Raw genomic sequence first — 12465 nt, forward strand, 5'->3', positions numbered from 1 at the left:
CCTCCAGTGAGCAAATACTAATCTCAGAGTATCTGGTAGCAAAGAGTTTTCCAAGCCTACCTGAAATACCTTTCTACCACTGAAGCTTTATAGAGGAACTTGTAACTACTTGACTGTTCTCTGCTCTGTCACAGGTTTACCGCAGCTTTTTACAGCACAACGTAACCCACTAATAAATGGAGAGTTCCACTGTTAAGGAGTCACCTTGTAAGAAGCCTTCAGTACTAATTTGCTGGCTGGCTTGACTTCATTTCAGGTTGCTGTGCAATGTGCATATATTAAAAGGCATATGTTACAGGTTTCTTGTGGGGTGGGCTGGGTGGAAGGAGGTGACAGTTATTAGTGGCAAGACAGCCATATGGGACAAAAAAGCCGTTTAAGTATAAGATGACTTACAAATAAGGGTATTCCTTCCTCCTACAGGTGGTTCAGATAAACATATATATGTGCTTAATGTCCACATTTACATATTTGGTAACTAATTATTTTGAGAAATCTTTAGTTAAATTTGCTTTTAATTGGATAGGCTGCTCATGTAGGCTGGCAGATGCACACAGTACTTCAGAGCTGTTAGTGCCCAGACACAATAGCTGATTTTAGTTCCCATTTGAGTGCTTGTCTGAAAGTGCTTGGGAGGAGGTTTCTTGCCCACCAGCTGGCTACCCTTTATTTGCAGAATTTCAGTGGCATGGTGCCCTTCTTTCCACAAAAAAAAAACCACTGGGAAGAAGCTACTCTTCCTAAATGTAGCAGTGGACTTCTTCCCTGAGGGGCTGCCCTTCCTTTTCCCTTTCCACAGCGTATCTAGAGAGCTGGCAGCAATTCAGGATAATCGGTACTTGCTGCTTTCAGCGAGTTCAAGAGTGTTTTGTTTTGTCTTCCCGAGTAACAGGTACAGTTCACAACTGACTCGTCTGTAAACTTCACAAAATAGTTTAAAGCTTTATTTTTCTCACTTGTTCTCTAGAAGAGCTGCTTGTTTGTTCTTTAAGGGGTAGGCCTGGAAACGTTAGTCTTGCTTCAGTGGGATGGAAGAACTGTTAATTCCACAGCAGTGTCGGTTCCCCTCTCTGTAAATTATTCAGATATAAACCCACTTCAGTCTGGCTTACCGAGATGGTTTGTGATTTCTCATGACCCAGATATTCCAAAAGAAGGAGTGTTACTGTGGGATACTGTTAAGATGTACAGGCTGCAGGTATGGCTAATGCCCAGTGCTCCATGAAGGAGGGAGGCAGCTGAGGGTCTGGTGTCAAACATCTAGGTTGTAGAAAGCCTCTGGCAGGCACAGAAGTGGCCCGCTTAACTTTTCTGTGATAACAGTTGCCTTTTTGTTTGTTCTTGCCCCACACATGAAAGGGATCTGGCTGTGATGGCTACAACACGGCCAGAAATTTCTGTTTAGCCTCAAGATAGGAACACCATTGAAGAGATGTAGTACATACAAGTAGTACTTGAATACTAGTTGAACAATCAAGTAAACCAGCATTCTTACTCAGTTTCACTTGTACCACAATCTTGTACTTAGTTGAGTTTATGTAGGCTGTCAGCATATTGGATTATACTTTTTCTAGTTCTCCAGAGGCTTGTAATTATGGCTGAGTTTTTGTGCTGTTTTTTCCCCCAACACCTGGTGGCCTGTTTTCCAGATAACACTGCATCACTGGGGGAAAAGGAAAAGAAAAGCATGGAATTTTAGTAAATATCAAAGTAGTATGTCCATCCTGATTCCTTTTTTATATTTCTCCATGCTGCCCCTTACGCATCAGAGAAGATCTCTGTAAAAATCAGAAGGGCTGTTCAGCTGTCATGCTAAAATTCTTTCCTGCTGTGATGCCTAGAAAATGCTTATTGAAACTAGACAATCAATAAATGGAGAGCATTAATTCTGAAGTGATTATAAGTGTATTTTGTTTTTTTCGGTAGGCCAACGGGAGGTGGACTTTTATTGCGTCTGTACCATCTGGTGCACTGCTCTTGGTGCGGTGCCATCACAATGCAAACAGAGGAGCACCTCAAGTCTTAAAATTTCTGCGTATCTTCAGAAGCACAAACAAGTGATTTTAAACCAAACCAGAAGATGCTTGGGTTTTAAAGAGAGGCTGTAATAAGACGGCTTCCTGCCCAGGCAAATCCTCAACAGAAGATGGCATTGCTGATTCCCCAGATGCAAAACATAGCAGTAATTTGAAATCAGATCTCTGTTGTTACTCAGAAATTCAACTAAGACTAAATCTGATCAGGCAGCAATAACTGTTTCCTTGCAGTTACTCAAGATGATCAATAGCACCCATAAAGCAGTTGTGTAAGTTAGCTGTGTCACAAAGTCGTGCACATTTGTGATTGAGCTGTGAAAAATGAAATGGATCCTGTTTCATGGTATGTCTAGAAGCTACAATCTGGCTGCCCTAGGTCTAGGCCTAGTGCTGGTTTTGCTGTTTTATCCAACAGGCACAGAGAACTAAGGTAAGGCAGAGCAACTTTTCAAAGATCACTTATGGTGCAGTCTGGAGAAAATTATGCCTGTAAAACAATACTGTGCATAATGTGCTTAAACATTTATTTGAAATTTGCTCGTTAAAGCAAACAACAGAATTGCTGTTTGATCAGTGTAGAATGTTTTCTTATTTCTGTTGCATCTAGGCAGGAAAGGTGAGCACTGAAAACAGTCGAGGGTCAGCTACGTGGTACGTACGGCTTGAGAAGATGATCTCGGTACTGTTACAGGTCATCGCCTGTCTCACTTCTTACCCACAGGGCACAGATCCACTTGGTGGGACTTTGAAACAAAAGCAACGCGAACAGCAACCAGAAGACCCCGCCGGACTGAAAACCCCCCGCTGGCACTTCCATTAGCTGGGCTGGAGCTGGGGCAGCGGGAGAACCGCCCGTTGCTGCTGGGCTGCGCTACAGCCGCGGCGCGGCGTTGGGCGCCGGCGGGAGCCCGGGGGAAGCCAAGGCCGCCGCCGCGCCCAGGCCCCGGGGGCGTTTTCTGCGGGTGCGGGGCGTTTTTCTCCAGCGTTTCCCAACCCTCCAGCTCTGCCTGTCGGCGCTCTGCTGCAAACGCGGCCATCGCGCTGTTCCAACAGCCACCACGAGGCACCTGCAGGATCATCCGGGCAGGGCGCCTTATGGAGGGGGGAGGAAGAGAAACCCCCCGAGCGGTTAAAACCAGCTGCCGCCTGCCGCTCCCGGCCGAGGCGCCTCAGGCGCGGGCCGGAGGGCGGGGCGGGGCCGTTCCCCGGCTGAGGCGGGGAGGCGCGGCCGGTATAAAGCGGCAAGTGCGGCGGGCGCCCGGCGTGCCCGCGGCTCCCGCGGAGGGCAGGCGGCGGCCGCAGCGCGGGGGGTGCAGCCGCGCGGGTCTCGCGAGAGCGGCGGGGCGAGCGGCGGGGCGGGCGGCGGCTCTCGCGAGAGCGGCTGCCCCGGACCCAACATGGCGGAAGGTAAGGGGGGGAGCCCAGGCGAGGGGCCGGGCGGGGCCGCGGCCGCCGGGTGCACGGGGAGCGCGGCCGGCCGGGGTGGCTTCTCCGCACGCAGGGGACCGGGGGCAGCCCCCGTGCGGGGCTCCTGCAGCTCCCCTATGTGGGACTGGCTCGGCCTTGCCCTCGGCGGGTGGGGCCCGCCGTCCCCGAGGTGAACGTGAAATGGCGGGAGGGGGGGCTCTGCCCGGCCCGGGGCCGCGGGCTGTCACCCCCGGGGGTCGGGCGGGCCTGGCACCGGCGCCTTTGCCCCGCAGGAGCGGGACTTCTGGGGTAGCTTGGCTCTGGGCTGCTGTGGGTGGTGGGGGGGCCGCCGGGACATCCCGCTCCCCGCACTTGGTGGGTCAGGCGGGAGCCGCGGTGGGCGATGCCGCCTGTCCCGGGGCTGCCGGGGCGCGGAGAGCCCGGCGCGGTTTGTCGGAGTCGCTACGGGCGGCGGCTTTTCTTGGAGTGAGGTGGGGCGGCTGTGCTGCAGCCTCCCGGTCACTTGCTGCTGGGAGTCCTTTTGTCAAATTTGGGCTCTGATGAGATCTGCGGAACTCCTAGACTGGTTTTGGTTTGCCATCAGTTACACCATTTCAAAATGAATTTAACTGAGGTAATGGAGTTTGAAAAAACACTTGAATCTTTACAGTCCTGCATCTTTCTGCAAGACAGAAGCTTCCTCTTTTCCTCCCTGGAGGAAACTGAGTCGGCAAACTGAGCTAAAAAGCCCCAAGTTAAAAAGGAAATGAAGACTCTAACTTGCAGTGTTAAAAGCACAGCCTTCAACTCCTGAAGTGCAACTCTCAGTGGTAGAATTTTAAAACCACTTGTGGAAGATTAACTAGGATGTAGCAGATGCTGATCTTCTGGCATGCATCAGCTGAGAGGATGCTGCAGTCAAGCTGATTTAATAAATCCTTAGAGCAACTCCCTAACTTTGTGTGCTGAAATACCGCTGTTTCATATTTAGCTGACCAGCAGCTTAGGCTTGCTTTTAAGCCTTGGTGACCCAGTTCTGGTGGACATCATCTGTCAGAGATGTCTGTGGGTGCTGAAACTTTCCCCACTGAGACCCTCAAGGATCTGTGGCTCTCGTTCAGGGTCCTGCTCTGCAGAATGAACCTGCAGGTGATGCAAGTCCTGTTTCAGACATCTGTACTTCTCAAAGATTCTTTCCTAATCCAAGTAATTCTCTGATCTTGTGGCTAAAGAGAGCACATGACCAGTGGGTGATCCTGCATGAACAGGAGTAATAAGCTGGAGTTGTAGCTCTCCCCACTCAATTCCTTATGATATCTGGGTAGAGGGGCTCCTTCTGTCCCTTCAGACAAAGCACTTATCTGCAGCAACACTTTTCTAGTTAAGGACTGGTGATATTGGAGAGTCAGATGAAAGGTGAAGGCTTATTAAGGAAGGGACTTTGTCAGACTGTGGTCATCTGCTCAGAAGCAGAGTGCTTTTTCTTATGGAAGTGTTGTCTCTGGGTACAGAAGTTCTGAATTAGATTTATTGCAATTACAAGCTACAGATTGATTGAACAGTTTGTAAAGACAAAAGCCAAGCTTGCTTTTGTAATTTCTGTAAGAGTTCTGTACCATCAATACCAGAGGATACTAGGTCATATGCAGGCATGGGTAAAAATTGTTGGATTAATGCTTGAGTCTGGAGCAGGAGGAGGTACGCTGTAGTACTTTGGGGTGGTTGTCAGGGTAAAGATCATAAGTGTGCAAAAATGAGGAGGAACTAGAAAGCAGTAACTAGTATAGCCTTGGGGAGATGGGAGTCAGAGTGTGGAGCAGTGGATGGAAGGACCTGACCTGAGAGGGTAAGGAAATAATATATTTTTCTGAAATATTTCACTCAGGTCCACTTCATAAGTAAACAAAAATTTACCCATATTGCTTCTGTGACTGCTTTTGATGGGTGGGATGGGCAGTGTAATGGGTTCCACTGCACTCTAGTTTTTGGTACATCCTATCTGTTACCCCATTGCCTGTTGCCTCCCTGCTTATCTCTTTGGATTCAGATATCTAGCTGCCCTTGAGTACTTCTGTGCCTTCTATAAGAAAATGTCAGTAGCCTTTTCTGAAGTCCTTTTTAAAGTCTTTGATATGGAACATAAACTTCTGCCAGTTCATGAGAGGCTAGTCTATCTGCCAGAAAGCTGTTAACAAACACTGCTTTTATTCTCTTGTCTAGCCATCTGTTAACTCTGTACCTGGACTGTGGGCTCAGAAAAGGAGTTGCTTTGTGTATGCCTCTCTGCTGAACGCAAGCATCCTCTTCACTGATGCATGTGGATTGATGTTTACCCAGAGACTTACTAGTCCTGTCCAGTGAGGCTGTTCTTTCAGTGTCTCGATGCAAGGATCTTCATTAGATGTGTGTATGCATGCAGTAATTGTACATTATACTTGGGAGGCAGTCAGGTGAATGGTCATACGTAATGTGGGCTGGTAATAATATGTGCTCTGCCAAAATGATTGCCAGCTTGGAGATACAATGGTCATCTTACATTGATTTTTAAAAAGTGATGACACTTTGCCCCCTTCCAAAACTGAGGACTGTAGACAGTAAACCAGGAGTTGTGGTGCTTCTACCTGAGATTGAGCAGGTTCCACTTTTGAAGCAATTCTTATTTTAAGCAACTCTTTTATTATCTCTTTAAATGAACAGTATACAGGGAAAACTTGAGGCTTTGCTGCTTTGCAGTGAATGTTGATTAACTGGACATTGAGGACTGTCTCGAATGTGCACTTGCAATGTGCTGTAAGATCAAATATTGCCTGCAAGTGTGCAGCAGTAGCCACAACACAACTGGTGTGCCTGTTGTGTAGATGAAGAGAAACTCTTCTTTTCCAGCTCTTGTAATTCTTAGAGTAAGCAAATACCTATCAGTCCCTCTCACTGAGGTTGCAGGAGGTGTATGCTGTCAAGCTGAAAAGAAGATTTCTCAAAGCTTCAGTTCTTTGAGGTACTTTCACTGCCAGTAAGGACTGTCTTGGATTGCCCTGGAAGCAGCAGTAACAAGCTTGATTGTCAGATATGCATAAAGCTTAAGCTACTGCTGTTTGAGGGTTTAAGGTATTTCTGCATTGTGTGCTATTGACTTCAGAGTAATTTGGAGCCAGTGAGCTGACTTTGGCAAAATGACAGTATTTGAAATGTTACCTTCTGATATTAATTCTTTATTCCCACCTTCACACTCTCATTGCTTGACTGGAAGATGCAGTATTTCTTTAAGATGATACATGCTATGAGGTTCAGCAGGCAGCGTCTTATTCCTAGCATTTGAATTTGTATGGCACCTAAAAATCTCACTGTATGAATAGTGGTGGTGTTCACAGACTAATTTTTGGTGCAGTTCTCAGTGTCTCTCTGATCATTCTTGGCTCCTCTCAGACTTCTGCTCTCCCTGCTGTAACAGTAGGGCTTGCTTTGTGCCACCCTTGACACCCTCCTTATGAATCAATTGGGACGGAACTGTTGCTCAAGAGACATGCCCTTCTAGTTCTGGGAACACTGAAACTGCATTTATCTTTAGATAAAAAGACAGACCAGAGCAGAATTTCAAACTGTCTTTGAGGCTTGGTGTGGTATTGGTAGTGCAACTCTGAAATCATAGAATAAGGAAAGAATCCCAAAGGAGATGGTATCTATTAACTTTTAAAGGATGAAGCTAAATAAAAGGCTGTTGAAGGAAGTACACTGCCAAACCTGCTTAGGTAGTATTAACTGGGGAGAAAGTAGGGTAAATTACCTTCTGTTTATTCATTACAGTACTTGTTAAGTTAAAAGACTTATGAGGGAGCATTTGCTGCAGCAATCCGTAGAGGAAAGACTAAATGAGGCATTCTGTCTGCAGCTGAGCTGGAGGAGGATGCTCTGCCCTGGGGACCTGTGTTGGAGCAAGGCCAAGGTCAGCTATGCTGTTGAGCTTTTTTACAGAAGCAAGAAGAAAACACTGGTCAATAGAGCTCAGTTTTTCACTGTTTGTAGTAGTGACTTACATTTAGTAAATATTTGAGGAAAATTGTTGAACAATGAATTCCTGGCTGATAGGGAGTAATCTTGTAGGAACTTTCCCACTTAAAATCATTGGTTGGCTTGCAAATTTCTCTTCCCTGCCCCCTCTTGTTTTAAGACTGGTTCTGGATTTGTACCATATTTGGAAAATAATGATGGGGGGAAATAATCAGTTAAGCACAATGATTGATAGCTACATGTAGTTTGTGCAGCTAATCCATAAATAAGTATTCATAAATTGGACTGGCTTTAAGTACCTGTACAGATGTTTCCTTGCAGCAGCAAAGTAGAGGTTTTTTACCAGTTAAGTGTGGTGGAAAAGTGGGTTCTGCAGTGGGATGGAAATACTTGATCAGGGATCAGACTCCCAGGTGCTGTCGCTGTGCTACTCCTGGGTTGAAATAGCCACCATGGACCCGACTGCGTGTAGCGGTGCCTTGTCAGTGGAGGAATGTGTGTGTGCCAGTAGCAAGAGGAGTTTTATATATTTTTGACTGGCCTTTAAAACATAGATTCTGGGGAGAATCTGTTTTCCACTCTGGCCATTTCTTAAAGAGTTTCTTAGCTGACAGTGTAAGGAGTTCTAAATGTGTCAGTTAAGTACTCTGGGGTAGGCATGCTATGTCAGTAACTGTTCTCATGCTCACTTGTGGTTGATGCCTCAGCTGTAAAGTCAAACAGCATCTTAACTGGAAAAATGGGTAAGAACCAAAGAGTCCTCTACCCCACCATAATTCCCACAGTCATGGACTCCCAGAAAGCTTATGACATTTCCTGAATCCTGTCCAGTCAGGACTTTCTTTGTAAGTGGCTTCTATGACTGTGTTCTGATGATTTTTTTCATGTGTTTATGGCTAGCAGTGGTATAAAATAAAAGGCTTAATATGGGGGGCAAGATGCTCAAGTAGCGTGGAAGAGGAGAGACTCTTACTGGAGTGTTTCATGATTAAACTAGATGTGTAATGTGCTTGTAGGGTTAAGTTACCCTCAGATGCAAAACAAAGGTGTGCATGTTTCAGCCTTGTAGTAACACTGTGTGCCTCTGCAGAGGAGGTGGCCAAGCTGGAAAAGCACCTGATGCTTCTCCGCCAGGAGTATGTAAAGCTGCAGAAGAAACTCGTTGATACAGAACGGAGATGCAATCTTCTGGCTGCCAAGGCTAACCAAGACAGTGCCAGCGACACCTTCATCAGTCGACTTCTTGCCATTGTAGCTGAACTCTATCAGCAGGAGCAGTACAGGTAAGAAATGCCCCTTTGGAGAAGGGGGCATTACAGGAACCTTTGGCTTTATTGACTGTAGTGGGTACTCGTCTTAGACAAGGAAAGTGCTTTCTCTGCTGCGGGATAGGAGTAGGGTCCTCAGTTCCAATTGCAGTTGGAAGAGTATGCTGAGATTGGGTAGCCTACTGAATCCAGTTCTTGAATCGAGCTCTAAGTAGAAATTCATCTGAGACTGACATTTAAGACAAGTTTAAAGAAAACTGACCGTTTTCACTGTCAACACCAAAGCTTCCTTGGAACAGAAGTCATTTTAAACTGATCTGTGCTTAGTTGATGGATTAATTACACAATGTGCCTTCTGCCAACTGGAAAGCCCTCCTTTCTTGAAAGGATATGTCTTTGAAACAAGTTCTGTACTCCTGTTGAGGGTAAAGAAGCTTGATTAAATTAGCTTGTCTGGTTGTGTGATGTAACAGGTCTTAGTGATATGTGTGACTTAGTGGTATAAATGATATTGTATCTCTGAATCTCAACACAAAATTAGGTTTAATGGTTTCTTTTTCATAGGCATGTTAAGGATCACCTTCAATACCCTAGATCCCTTTACTCATTTAGTTCCAAGACTACTATGACACTTGTCAATTTCTTTGTTATTAATGAAAGCAATACCAATATAGTAAAGGAATCCAGTCATGTAAGGGGAAAATACATAGTTTTGATTAAAATTTCCTTCCCCTTGTATCTCTTCATGAGCCTCCCTGAGAAAAGGCTCTGTGTCTGGCCAGAACTTATAGGACACTGGGTGAAAGATTTGTTAGATAGTGTATGTCAGAAGAGTTGGATCACTTTATTTCTGTTCAGCTTTTAGTTTTAAGGGCATAGAGTTGTTGTCAAAAAGGACCTGTAAATCATAAAATGACAAAGGTAGCAAGTCCTAGTGCAAGTTTTGTTAAGTAACATCTCTGTATTTTGTACTGTAGTTTATAGCAGTGCTTTGATTTAGAAAATGGCCTGGGAAGTACGTACACAGTCAGAGCATTTGCAAGCTATGGGATTTTAAAATAAGCAGGGCAAGTACTTCCTAACTATGAAGGATAACCTGGTGTTAAAGGGGTCAGGATGAGATCAGTGTTCTTGACAGCTGGTCTCCTGGGAACTGGGCGTTCTTGGAGTCTGCCTTGTACTCACACTACTGTCAAACATCATTTGTTCTCTTGCTGGTCTTGCCTGAAACCATTGGTGCTTAGCTGACAGTATTAGTATGGACACTGTGACATAAATATTTAACCTCAAGATTGTTGAATTTTTCTTATCTTCTGCAATAATTCCATTGCAGTTTATTCCTAAATGGTTAAAAAACCCCACTCAAACACTTTAAGTGCTAATGACTCTTTGCATTTCTCCCTAGAAAAATAAGAATTGTATCATTTGGCAATGTGTTCTACTTAACCAATTAAATGTGTTTTGATGTCTCTTGAACAACTTGAACCTAAACGTGGGTACCAGGACACAGACACTATGGAGATGCGGAATCTGTATGTATCTAAGCACAGGGGAAGTGTGTGTTATACATGTATGTGCTTTTTTTTCTCTTACCAGTGATCTGAAGATAAAGGTTGGGGACAAGCGCATCAGTGCTCACAAATTTGTCTTGGCGGCACGCAGTGATACTTGGAGTCTTGCCAGCCTTGCCTCAACAGAGGAGCTGGATCTGTCAGGTCAGTCATTGCTTACCAGTATGGTGCTTCAGTTGTCTTTAGGATGACTGAAAGGGCCTGTTGGGAAAAGGTTACTTATGTACCTTTTGGACTGCTGCTATCCACAAAAAGTGGTGCTTAATCTGTTAATTATGGAGCTCTGTCTCTGAAACATGGTGGTATGCTTGTGAACTTGGTGCTAGTGCTAGTTAAATCAATAACCTACCTTCTTTCTCTTTAATGAACAGGGGTTGAGAATGGTGGCCTGTTTATCTTTCCTAGAGTCAACTACATAATGAAAAATCTATATGGAGGAGCTTGATTTCTTTCTAAGGACAGGGCTTTTTGAGGCAGTGTGCATAATTTCTCTGAAGTGTGTCATGGGAATACCTTGCTTCTTGTTAACATAGTGTGTGTGGGAAATGAATACCAATACTGATGTGTTCTTGAAAAGTATTTGCTTTTGGCACTTTGATACCTTTGCAAAATAGATGAGGAAGAGAAGTTTTCTAAAACACAGTCTTCAAGATGGTGTTTTGTTCTGCTGTAGCTGTTTCTTGCATGTACTTACATGGGGAAGTGTTTGTGCAGGTTGAACCTCTTGACAGGCTTTTCTTCTGTACTTAACAGTATTGAAGAGTCTTATACAATTAATTTGTGAGCAATAAAAACAGGCATGAAGTTAAGCAGGTTTGCTGGCTGGTATGTTGCATATTAAACATTGGCTTCACTTTCTGCACTTAATCTTATCATGAATCCTACGTGCAGACAAAATGGAAAGAAGCAAGTCACAGCAAGCTAGCTTTATGAGACAGTATTGGCTTTCTTACCAAAGGATTTATGGATCCTTCTGCAGCCACAAGAAAACAGATGCCAGGGAGGTTTTAAATTGAGTGCTATGCTAGCAAAAGATTATTACCAAAAAGCTCTTATGTTAATTGTAGTTTTGTTGCAAGTGGCATTTCTAGCTCCATGCTTAAACTAGTCTGAGAATCTCAAATGTGACACTTCCTACTAGAGAATGATCATTAAAATAAGTGCTAGTGATACTTTCTGCTGTGTAAAACTGATTTTTTTTTTTTTTTAAATAAAATTTGATAAATGGCACATGGATTAGATTATAAAATGGTTGTAGCAAGCAACAAGCTGTTCCCTAAAAACAGTCATGGTTTTCTTAAGAGGTTCTCCTAAGAACTTGCAAGCTAAGATTTCTGGAATTGTAACTTCAAACTACAGGCAGCATTTAAAATTGAGTATTTTTAGAGTTCATGTAATATGGAGAATTTTCTACTCTTTAAGAAGAGTAGAAAGAGATGAACACAGGTTCTCTTGTTGGGAGGGAGAAACTGAACTCTTATCTCTGCCAAGGCAGAGCTGATATTACCACTCAAGTAGTTTTTCTGATTACTTCAAGTTTGGCAAAAGATGCTTGCCTTACTAAAACCTCCCTGTTCCTTAGGAGGCAGCCTACATGCTCTGCCAAGTACTGTCTGGTACTCCGCAAATAACCTGGGGCAACCCTCCATGTATAGGAGATGTTTTAGGATGGGTATTTCAGTGTCTTAAACATGTATGGTTTTGTTTTAAAAACAAACAAAACAGCTTAAGGGACTAATGTTATTTTTCGAAATGAATGGTATTTTTTGTTGTAATTGGTCTGATCTTACACTGTGGAGTAATTCTTATCTACATCCTTGTAAGTAGGATTGTCACTATCCTTCTGACTAGGTGACAAAGGTCCCTGGCCAGTGGGTTTGTATATCTTGTGTCCAGTGGTGTAGGTTTCTATTTTTCTTCCTGTGTAAAAACATCAGGCTTGTGATCAGTGATGTAAACACCTGAAATCTAACCAGCTTCTTAAACTGACTCTTTTGGACCTTTCTTAGAAATGGTGCCCAACAGTTTAAGTACTTTGCAGGCATTGTAGGTACTTTTGTTGGAATGCAACAGTTCATAACATATGGCTATAATGTAAAAGAGGGAGGATTCTTAACTCGAAAAGGGGATTTGTGCTTGTCAAATGTAGATGTGGATTTAGCCATATGTGAGGGACCA

At 44.3% G+C, this 12465-nt stretch overlaps 1 protein-coding gene across 2 annotated transcripts in view; it reads left to right on the plus strand.

Annotated features, from left to right (window-relative positions):
* Window positions 1-3380: 3380 nt before the first annotated feature.
* Window positions 3381-12465, plus strand: part of ANKFY1 (ankyrin repeat and FYVE domain containing 1) — a 34199-nt gene continuing 25114 nt past the window's right edge. For both annotated transcript variants that reach the window (XM_074845553.1, XM_074845554.1), the window contains exons 1-3: window positions 3381-3443; window positions 8539-8731; window positions 10313-10431. In XM_074845553.1, coding sequence (XP_074701654.1) covers window positions 3434-3443; window positions 8539-8731; window positions 10313-10431 — 322 coding nt within the window. In that variant the 5' untranslated portion in view covers window positions 3381-3433. The remainder of the gene's footprint in view (window positions 3444-8538; window positions 8732-10312; window positions 10432-12465) is intronic.

This window comes from Strix aluco, chromosome 19, assembly GCF_031877795.1.
Source record: "Strix aluco isolate bStrAlu1 chromosome 19, bStrAlu1.hap1, whole genome shotgun sequence".
In the NCBI taxonomy this organism is placed as follows: Eukaryota; Metazoa; Chordata; class Aves; order Strigiformes; family Strigidae; genus Strix; species Strix aluco.